Here is an 11,005-nt window from a genome sequence, read left to right on the forward strand (position 1 = left end):
GAAAAGAGAGAGAATGACTGTCATCAATGGAGGGTGGTGTGACACTGCAAAAGGAAGTGTCCTCAGCTGCTCCATCCATCCATCCCTGGGAGGGTGCTCCGTCTTATGAGCTGGCACAACCCATATCAGGGTCTGCAGGAAAAGTAGGAAAGGAGAAGGGAGGCAAAAACCCCAGAATCCGTGAAACAGAAGACTGCTGCCCATGTGGCTGGTGATTCTGGAGTAATGGGCAGCTTGGGGATTTTAGGTCAAGATCTGTGAATAGCCATGAAATTTTAGCAACTAGCATTAGCTACAAATACACTGGCAAATGCAGCGTGTCCCCTGCGTACCTGAACAGATTGGGGGTGCAGGTTCCCACGAAGGTAAACACAGCCCACAGCCTGAGCCGATGCCCACGTTGTTGCACTTTCTCTGGAGAGCTTTTGAAGTCTGACGAGCCCTTGCCATTTAAGAGCCACAGCCTGGAACCCCTTCTGAGTAGGGCTATGCCCAGTAAGGGTGCGCAGGCATCTCCTTCCACTGTGCGGGCTGTTCACGGAGGCCACAGACTAAGCCCAGTACATCTGGCAGGCTACCTGTGATCTCAGTGGCCACTAGATGGGAGGGCCACTGAACACAGATGTGTGCTGTGTGTTGGAGGAGGCGAGGGTGGCCACTGCCACACCTAGCACCTCACCCCAGCCGAAAATCTATGCACGTAGCTGTGGCATTGTCTGGACCCCACTGTGCTATAAGAGAACAGGGACCAAGCAGGCGCAGCAGCAGCCCAGCACGCATGCCGGCTCTGCTGAGGTTGGACGCACCACTGCAGCCCTGCCTGCTACCTTAGGGTCACTGTTCTCCAAGACCCAGAAGGATGCTCACGCTCCCTCTGCCTCTGGTCCCTGTGTACTCGTTCCAGCATGACTGTTTATGAATTTTGATTTTGTCTTAAATTGAAAGGAAAACTGGAGGCTCATGACTGAAGCTGATTGGCACTATGTGTGGCAGGTAGAGATCAGAACCCAAGCCCCAGTGACTAAGACCCTCGATCTTTTACTACTCCCTGCATCTCCTTCCTTAGGCTTTCTGTCCTTGTAATGTATCATGAGTCCCTGGACCTCACAGTTGCTATTTTTAGCTGTAAGAGACTGGCCAGTCCTTCAGCTGTCATGGTGCCCCAGTGTCCCAGAGAGCAGTCCAGGCAGCGAGTGCAGAGGGCAGGTGCAGTCCCTGTGTTGTGAGCAGGGACTTTAATGGAGGCTGCTATGATGTCTGGCAGAGAAGGGTGAGTCCTGACTTAAGGGAACTTCACTCTGAAGAATGCAAAATTGACATGAACATTGCCCCATGCAGAATCTCAGCTTAAACGAGGTCAAGTAGAATAAGGCAGGACTGGCTTGGAGAATGGTTTGCTAAGAGGTTCTTTCCCCCGCTCCTTAGCAGACCGAGCACCCATCAGTTCCAGTCAGTCTACACACAACAGTTTAACAGGTTGTTTTCTTTGTTCTTCTTTAACGAGTCTCTACAGAAAGACAGGTAAGGCTTGTCGTCTAACTTGATTAAATACTGTCTGACTCTCCTGCTGGCAGGCAGGAGCTCCCGGGAAGTGGCAAATCCAGTCTGTCATCCCGCCCTCAGACCACACAGCAGCCTTGCCCCGGACTTCCTGTCTAGCGCTCTGCTCGTGGAAGGATATGCCTGGACGCATTACCCCTGTGGATGCCATGGTAGATGTTACGTAGCACAAGGCTTGGAACAAAGAGCGGAGGCAGCACCTTGTGCATTTTACAGGTCACGAGACTGCACCACCAGCAGCTGACAGAACTACTTGCCAGACACAGATGCTTCCACGCAACATCAGTGCCAAGTTAACCAAAGGATTTATAGAACACCCAGATGCTGCCATTTTTATATTGTTTTTAAAGGAGAATCTGTTGTATTCAGTGTCCACATGCAGAAATAACTTTAGCTGCATGTTGGCAGAACATGTGAGAATCCTGGCAAGAAAGGCCAACTCGACTGCCTGCTGTACTGGGGTTCTGGGGTTCTGACACCACCCTGTAAGAAGCATGCCGCCAGGCACCTGCCTGCCTCAAGGGCCAGGGCCATGTGCCTGTGCATTGCACATAACAGCTGTGACTTACTGCTGTGAGTGGCCAATGAGCCACAAGTCGCAGAGTAACTCGTCTCTGCTTGTGGGTACAGTGGTGCACATGTGGGCAGGAGGCTATACGGGTGGAGAAGCAGTTTCTGAGTCCACATGTAGGTGAAGGGTGTGCACAGTGCCATCCCCATGCCCTCTGGGCATCCTCTCTTGGGAGGGTATCCCTATATGCTCTCTCTGGTACCTGAAGAGTGGCCAGCTGTGTTCCACTCTGACCACCACCTTTTAGTCCCAAGGGCCAGGTGGGCTATACAGTGGCCCAGGAACGGCCAGGAGCAGTGGCCTGTGACATGATCATCTCACTAGGTGACAGCCAAAAATGAACCTGAAATGAAGTCTGTGTGTAGAGAAGATTGTGTGCTGGTGCCATCTCTAATTAGAAAGCCTTCCTATTGCTATTAATTGCTACTTCTTATTTGACAGAACCTCAAAGCATTAACACCTGCTTCTAGTGGTAAGGGGATTTCTGCTCTACCTGCCTTCCCTCTTTGTCTCCCACCCCAACTTCCAAATCATAGGTGCTTTGAATACCTTTTGTGACTGTTCTAAATTGAGCATTTCTAGCTATTGTCTTTCCAAAGGATGGTCCCACAGGTCAGTGTAATATTCCTCCTGCACGCTGTTTGGGACTCCTGCCCTTCCTGCTGTCACCAGAAAATCCAGGCTTCCCCTCCCTGTGAGACTTCAAGATGGGAAAAGTCTCAGGATTTGCCCAAGTATCAGTCTCATTTTTAGAAATGGATATATTTTTAGATGAGTTTTAGTCAAGCATACATTTTTAGAAATGAAAGCAATTGGAGCAGAACTGAAACGCCACACAAATAGCAATAACTGTAAACATTTTAATTCCAAAACAAAGGTGTGTGCGAGTGTGCTTGTGGCACAGCAGGGGCTGCTCAGCTTGGAAGACAAATGCTTGTTCCTGGGAGTGCAGGGTACTGGTAGCCCGGTACCACTCAGACATGTGGAGTGATTGTAGTCCAGGATGTCTGGTCGTGTTCCCATTTCTAACTCCCATCCTGACATATCCTGGCTCCTCTCAGAGGACGGAAGACAGGACTGCATGTACTGCTGGAATTCTGCGAGGGGGTGCTGCTGGCTATACCTACAGCTGCACTAGTACTACAGAGAAGAGAGACTCCTTACACCTGGGCTTGGACACGCTGGGCCCACCTGTGGTGGCGGTGCAGTGCAGCCTCTCCTGGTGACAGCAGTGTACAAAGTGCCAGTTACTAGCATGCAGTGGTCTTGTTCCCACCAGGGCAGGAAGGAGGTACTCACGGGCTATCTTTGCTCTACTTGTTTCCAGATATTAAATGGCTTTTGTTTGAAATGTCAAGTTCTTTGTGCAGTGTTTGTGGGGAGGAAAGTGTGAACGTCTTTGTTCCCCATCATGTGAGAGTTTTTTAAGAACCTGAGATTAACATTGTGACTGTTTCCAGAATGGCTCCCATTTCCCCTGGGGACGAGCCCTTGGGTGAGGAGCACTTGCTCACTGTGCTGGGTGCAGGGAGAAGAGTGAAGGTGACAGATGGAGAGCTTTCTCCCCGCCAGGCGCCACTCCACTATTGCTCATCCGAAGCACTCTGCTGGGAAGCTGTGTCGTCCAGGCCCATGTCCTCCTGACTCGCTCTTCTGCACATCACCCCCAGGTTCTCTGCCACAGCCTCAGCTAGACGTCGGTCACGGAGCTGCCCCTGTTCTGCAGCCTCAGTGGGGTCGCATGGCTCAGAGAAGTGCTTCCAGGGAACAGGAAGAAGTAGCGACAGTCAGCACAATTCACTTCCTAGATCTTCTAGCCTCCCTACCCTGCTGTGGTACCCTAGGGCTAAGGGTTCAAGTGACCTTAAGGGTAAGCCCTCCAGTTCGTCAAATGACAGGACTGTCCAGGTGGTGTCGGGGGTCTGGATGGGAAATTTCTCGTCATGTTTGGGGAACATTAGACAAAGATGGCCCTGGAGAGGCCACGTGTGTGACTGGCTGTACTCTCAGTGAGCCTCAACACGTTTAACAACAATGGCAGTACCAAAGCCTTGGCATTCCGGATGACCATGGTCCCAAGGTCATGGTCAGGGAAGGAATATTCTCTGTAATTCCAGAGATGCCCCACAGTCTATGACTTAAACACAGATGAGTAGGTGGGAAAGGCCATATCGTACCTTAAATAAAACAAGCTTGTATATGCAGTTAGATAGCTAAACTTAATGTTAGGTCAACTACAGTCACCAGCATGTTTCCTTAGCCAAGGGCCAAGGAAGCCCATCACCGACCCATGGCCCAGAGGTCATGCCAGTGCTGCAGCCCAGGCGCTCAGGACATTTTCCATGGGAGGACAACGTGGAGGAAAGGGTAGCACTGAGAATCCCAGGGTCCCTGTTACCTCAAATAACTGCACCAAGACCAGAGGTCAGGCCGCTGTAACCCTCATGTCTGTGAGCCTTGGGAAACACCAGGGAAGTGTCTAAATCTGAACCAATTTTAAAATTAATACTAATTTTTCATCCCTACCACATTGTGAAAGTGAGCTTCTGGGTGTTCTATTGTTCATCTGTTTATCTTCTTACTCATGAGGCTCGGGTGTATCCTAAGTCAGCATGGCAGGACAACACCTTGCCTTGTTGAAGTCCTTAACTCTCCTAGAATCTAAACACCTGAACGTGGGAGGCACCTCATGGCTCTAAAGGCCAATCTTTGGGTGGAATGAGTGATCATTCAGCTGCAGTGCTGATGGGCATCCTTGGCTCTCCCTTAATCCAAGTGATGCAAACAAGGAAGTAGCTGAGCTTCCAGGGCAGACAAGGGGGCCGTTCTAGCTACACCAGGTCACAGTTCTGCACAACAGTTCTACAGAGTACCTGGACCAGGGCACCCAGGATGCTCATGGCCTAGTGTGCAGTTGCATATCTTGTTACCTGCATGACCCTGGAGGCCTTGGAGTAGAGGGTGGGATTCTGGAAGGACTGGGTAGAAGCCAGGAGGCAAAGTCTAGACCTGAACCCTGCCCTACATCTACCCGAGCCATCTTACCCGTGTGGCATGGCCAGCAGCCCTGGCCGAGGGGCCCATCACGATGTTGACGCTGCTTGATGACTGTGTGTCACTGGTGTTGCCCCCCTCTGCTGCAGACAGTCCAGAAATGACGAGAGCGCTGGAAAAACTTCTCTTGCCAAAGAGGAAGCTGAGGGTAGAGCTGGTGGAGGAGCCCAGGCTGGACCGGATGAGCGCCTCTGCACGCTCTCGGACACTCAGGTGGCCTGTGGTGGTGACTGGGGGCGGCTGGGAGTGCAGGGATGCAGCTGAGGTATGCAGGGAGAGCCGGCTGCCTGAGGGCCTTGGGGCCAGCTCATGCACGGATGTGGATGTCTGCAGGAAGGCCTGGCGGCCCTCCACAATGGGGCCCGACGAGCTCAGGGTAGGCAGCGCCGAGGGTGCCTGGACAGACTGGCTCCTGCCCTTCCTGCAGCCTGCGAAGGGAAACAGCACCTGGTCATCATGACATGCTACAGCAAGAAATGCCATGTGGAACAGGGTTTGTTTCCTCAGAGGGTGAGAAGGTGGGCCAGATATGGCTGGTGGCAGGGCTGGTCCTGGGGTCTTAACACCTCACAACTCATCTCAGATGATGGATGGAAGAGTGACAGCTCCCACCACAAATGTGAAGAGGTGTGACCAAGATATACAGTGGCTGTTTTAAAGATTATTACAAGCAGATGTGGTGGCACACGCCCATAATCCCAACACGATATGCAGGAAATTATCATCCCGTGCCCCATAAATATGTGCTAATTATAAAACAGCCCATTTCTAAATCTGAAGAGTGGCCCAGATTGCAGTGGGTGGCTGAGAATGCTGGCATCTGCATGTGTCATGCGCCCCTGCTTGACCTGAGTCCCAGGAGCCCACAGAGATTAAGGCAAGGAACTCGAGGTTAGGATGAGGGCTGCAAGGTGACGATGTGACTCCCCTGGTGTGGCCAGATCCTTTTGCCAGCTGTCCCTCCATGAGACCTCTCCAGGTCCCAGCCCTTGCTGAGTCCTGTCTAGACAAGGCCAGTTTTGACAGAGATGTGGTTCTGGCCATGCCCCTGGAAGAACTCAGAGTGGGCTTCTGCTCAGACTGTTCCAGGGCCTCGGGACACTCGGCGTCATGAAGGGAGCAGCCAGAAGGAAGGTAGGGCTCGCTAGGACGCTGTACTGCGCTTAAGCATCGAGCATCTCTAAGCGCTACTTCTGTTCTCCAGCCGACGGGGAGGCACAGCTTTGCCTGTGGCCTCATGGTCTGCTGCCTGAAGCCATGACAGTCCATGTCTCTCACCACAAAGAGGTGGGTTGTGGAGTGGATGCCAGATACGTCTCCAGCTCTACCACACTCCAGGGGATGATTCTGAGTGTGCATGTCCCCATGAGACTCAAAGTAACACATCAGTTAAGAGCACTTAGGAAACAGGCATCACTATGGAAATTCCAGAATCTCCCCAGCCCAGACCTCCAGGGGACTTTCCAGCTGAAAGAGTCTTGCTCAGTCTCCAGTGCCACCAAGTCCCTGCTGAGAAGGTGGAATCTTTCTCTTCCAGGAGAAAACAAATAAGAAAAAGACTCTGACAGATTAAGAGCTCAGAGCAGGGATTGTGATTTGTTAGTTTATTCCGCGTGAGGCAAGGCCAAGCATGTGTTTGTGATTTACACATGAAGGCAAACAGTGCTGCCCACACCACCCTCAGTGGGCGGGGAGCTACCCGGCCTCCTCTGGGAACAAAGGGACAAAGCTATCACTGGTAGCAAACAGAGTCAAGGGCCCTCCCCCACTTGATTGTTTCAGATATTCTTTTGGCTCTTGATTTCTCTTTTTAAATTTTTAATTTTGTAAATGAAACAGCACCAAGTAAGCATGCCACACTGAAGTCCTTTGTGCTACTGAGGATCATTATTTTATGATTTAACTTATCTTGCCAATTACTGCATTATCAAATTATGAGTGTTTCTAGGGAAAAGCTTTAGAATCTGAGTGGAAATACAATATGAATTACCCTCCTTTGGGCATCATTCCTCACCTCTGATCATTATCTGGGAGGCTGCAGTGCAAGTTCTGGGCAATCCAAGGACCCCGCCTCCTCTCCAGTGGGGGGTTAGACTGGCGATGGGCTTCCAACTGCTCCTGGGAAGTAGGTCACAGCCTTGTGCTGTGCCCACCCTCCCCCAGCTGTGACACATATTCTGCACCCCTGCAGGAGGGCACACAGTGCCTGGCAGTGGGACAGAGACACATAGCATGGGGGCTGGAGGAGGGGGCACTGCTCAGGGGGTCTTGCAGGGGTGCGGTCACTGGTCCCCTGAGTACCTGGCAAGGGCTCAGGATTAGGGTACATAGGATGACAGCGGGAGTAAAGAAGGGCCGGGGCAGTTGGGTGCTCAGTGACAGGCAAACCCTGGTCATTGAGAGGAACAAGACCTGGGAACTGGCTCTAGTTCCTCCCTTACTGCCTTGTGGCTGAGCCCTCCATCCTGCCCTTCCCATCCAGGCAGGTCCCAGCCTGTGAGGCCCTGGCCCTGTCTCTTGGGTGGCACTTGCCATGCTGTGTCACTTACCACAGACACAAGGTCTGTTCTGCCGTTGGCCTCAACCTTTTGAAGCGAATGACTCCCACACTGTTTCTGTTTCCTCACACCCAGCATCAATGACTCCACCAATAAATTACAGGAGAGAGCAACCTGTAAAACTGACCTGCCACAGAAGCGTTGCTCAGAGCTTTCCAGAGCTCTCCCCAGAGTTTGCAGTAGATGTGGGGCTTCCTAAACCTGGCAGTTGGAACCATTTGGAAAGACGGAAACCCACTGCTCCCTAGGGGCTGAGACCCCTGGTGTCATCTGCAGTCAGGCCACAGGGAGGAAGGCCACTGCACCAGGCATGGCATGGAGAGATGGGCTCAGGAGTATTCCCACCAGTGAGCACAACCTCCATGCCCTGTACTGGCTTCCTCTCTGGGAGCCGCTTAGCCCGACTTAGATGGGCAGAGCAGTTTGGATCAACTGGAAAAGGGAAAGGGCCAGAAAAGCCCAGGGCTGACCTAGTCCCACCATCTCCACAGCACTGCGGGGTTTCCCTTTGGAGGTGATGATGGTCTACTGGGAACAGCAGGATAGGGCTTCCCTGAAATTTCCCAGGAATTCACAGGGGTTCCAGGTGGTTGCCCTCCCCCTTGTGGCCTTGTCTTGGGGCCTGCTCTTCTTGGGACCTCAGGGGCCACCTGCTCACAGGCCTCAGGGAAGTACTTCAGGTGGATAAAAACGCTGCCCCTGCACCTGGAGACACTGAAGATCCCACGCTGGGACCTGGACCCAGTTGGTTTTAATGGTCTGGAGAGTTGGCTGCCCTGCCAGGCACACCTGCTGCATGGCCTTCTGGAGATGGCCCAGGTGTGCTGGATGGGAAGGGCCTGCAGGGGCTGTGGATGTGATCCTCCCCTCAGGGAGGGAGCCTGTCAGCCGCTGCTGGAGCCCTCTTCCCAGTTTGGTGCTCAAGTGCCCTGTCACCAGTTTTACCAGATGCTCGGTGCTTGGGCTCCTGGCCCTAGTGCCGCAATCTGAGTCAGGCTGTGATGGGACTCTGGCAGGGACTTCAGGCACTCAGGACAAATGGTGGCCTCAGGAGAGCCACCAAGGTTAGCACTTCTGGCTATGATGAGAGAGAAACTCTGAACCTACTGGCTAGGACCCTGAAGACAAGCAGCACAGCTAGAGGGGCACTGTCCGCCCATCCAGTCTCCCAGCATTTGCTGAGCTCAGGATCACCCTTGCCTGAGTGGTCACCCACCCATGGGGACCAGAAACTATGGGGACAGAAGTTTGTGTCCTCTCATACACTAGCACCAGCACACATGCTAGGTCTGGGGACTCCATAGTTCACTGCCGCTCTATAGTTCACAGGCCTGTCTCTCCCTGCAGTGCTAGCAGGATGCAGGGGCAGTGCAGAAGAGAGTGGCCCCAAGCACACCCTATCCAGTAAGTGTCCATTGTCCTGTGTGGGGCCAACTCAAGTCACTGGCCCCCCTTGCAGGATGTTTTCTAAATACCAGGAATTAAACCCAGGGCCTTTCCACTGGCCATTTTTTCATTTACAGTTAGGGTCTCACTACATCTCCCAGACTGGGTTCACACTTGTGATCCTGATGCCTCAGCCACCCAGAGTTGGAATTACAATCCTGTGCCACCATGCCCAGTTATCATGGGAGAATTCTTGGGGGAAAGGCAGGCATAGCCTATGCATGGCTGGCAGGCCTCTGGGTAAGGTGGCCTTTGATAGAAGCCTGAGTAGGGGACTGGAGGAACAAGTCACCTTAATGGCTTAATCATCTAGAGAGGTGGCTGCCCTGGGAGGGGTGCATTTGGGGTAGAGAGCCAGCCAGTAGCAGGGAGAGGCCTGCACCCAGCTGAAGGCATGAGTTTCACGGGATAGGCTGCGCTGGGTCCCTCCAAATTCACGGTGACGTCCTAACCCAACATCTCACTTAGAAACAAGGTCATTGTGAAACCTTTACGGGCCAGCACAGTGACACAGTGGTAGGACAAATAAGCCTCTGGGTGCAGCAAACTATGATCTTCTGTAGCATGGCATGTTTCAAGAGACCCTAATAAAACCACAGAAGCAGAATCATTGCATGAAATGAGAAATTCTTATGAAGGATAAAAACAAACAAAGCAATGGCCTCACTTGCCCTTAGTCAACTTAAAAATCACTGATTTTGGAGGTCACACAGCTGGGCAATATATCATTAGCTTCCCCCAGCGCTGGTGCAGATGGCATGTCTGATGGGAGGGTTATGATAACAGTTGTCTGGGTTAATTCCTGGAAACTCGAAGGCCACTACTGCTGAGAAAACTGACTCCTTCCTCTGGCCTGCAGAGACCTGACGGGAGCCTAAAATGGGCTAAAGGCTTGGTGTCTCTGTCTTAATATTGCGTCTATCCCATTTATTGTCTTAACCCTTGGGTCAATTTTACTCAGCTCTGCATATAGACACATTAATCAATGTTCAGGCTGAAACCATACGACAGGGTTACCTTGGCCTGAGGCCTGATGGAGTTGGTGTGTGTTTTCTTTTCTTTCTCTCTCCCCTCTTTCCTACCCCACCCTTGTTTTTCAACAGCTACTAAAGCCCAGGCACCTGAAATCCTTCAACCCCATCATAGATCCTAACCCACACCCACAAGTCCAGGATGTGCTCTGCAGGATGATGGCTCCAGCTGCACGAAAATTAAAACAGCCTTCAGGAGGAGCTGACCATGACCACCCAGTGGTCCAAGTCCATCACAAGATGAAGTGTCCGATGTGACGGTTATGATAACTTATGAGGGTTTTGGAACCATGGCCTTAGCCAATGGGAATGAGTGGACTCTAGCCCACCCTAGCTCACTAAGGAAAGCCTGGTGCTCTTTTTTGTTTTGGTAACAGCTTGGTCACTCTCTTGACCATCGCTGACTCCCTTCAGTCAAAGCCCCAATTGGCTGACCCCCCCCATCCCTCTGCCTATCCAGGAGTGCTTGTGTTTGCAGCGTCTGGCCCAGTCTCCCTCCTACCATATCTGGGTCAAGAGATCTCATCGTCTGGCATCAGTCATTGATGTAGTGAGTTAAGATGAGGTCATGGGCCTAGGGTCAGGCTCTAGTCCAGCACGACCAGTGTGCTTTTAGAAAGGTGGCAGTTGGACTCAGACATGCACACGGGGAGAACAATGCTGTGTAGGATGGAGGAGGAGGAGGAGGAGGAGGAGGAGGCCCTTGGTGCTTCTACACCCTCAGAATGCAAAGCCAGCCAGCAATACCAGAAGCTGAGAAGACACCTGGGGAAGACTCTCCCTCA

The 11,005-nt window shown here is 52.2% G+C and overlaps 1 protein-coding gene across 1 annotated transcript in view; it reads right to left on the minus strand.

Annotated features, from left to right (window-relative positions):
* Positions 1-2,644: 2,644 nt before the first annotated feature.
* The window catches only part of Pcnx2 (pecanex homolog 2), a 213,213-nt gene continuing 204,852 nt past the window's right edge, over positions 2,645-11,005 (minus strand). The window contains 2 exon segments of the mRNA XM_012516813.2: positions 2,645-3,888; positions 5,177-5,613. Of these exon segments, the coding sequence (XP_012372267.1) occupies positions 3,715-3,888; positions 5,177-5,613 (611 nt within the window). The 3' untranslated portion in view covers positions 2,645-3,714.

This window comes from Octodon degus, unplaced genomic scaffold (genome assembly GCF_000260255.1).
Source record: "Octodon degus isolate 3935 unplaced genomic scaffold, OctDeg1.0 scaffold00127, whole genome shotgun sequence".
NCBI classification, from domain to species: Eukaryota; Metazoa; Chordata; class Mammalia; order Rodentia; family Octodontidae; genus Octodon; species Octodon degus.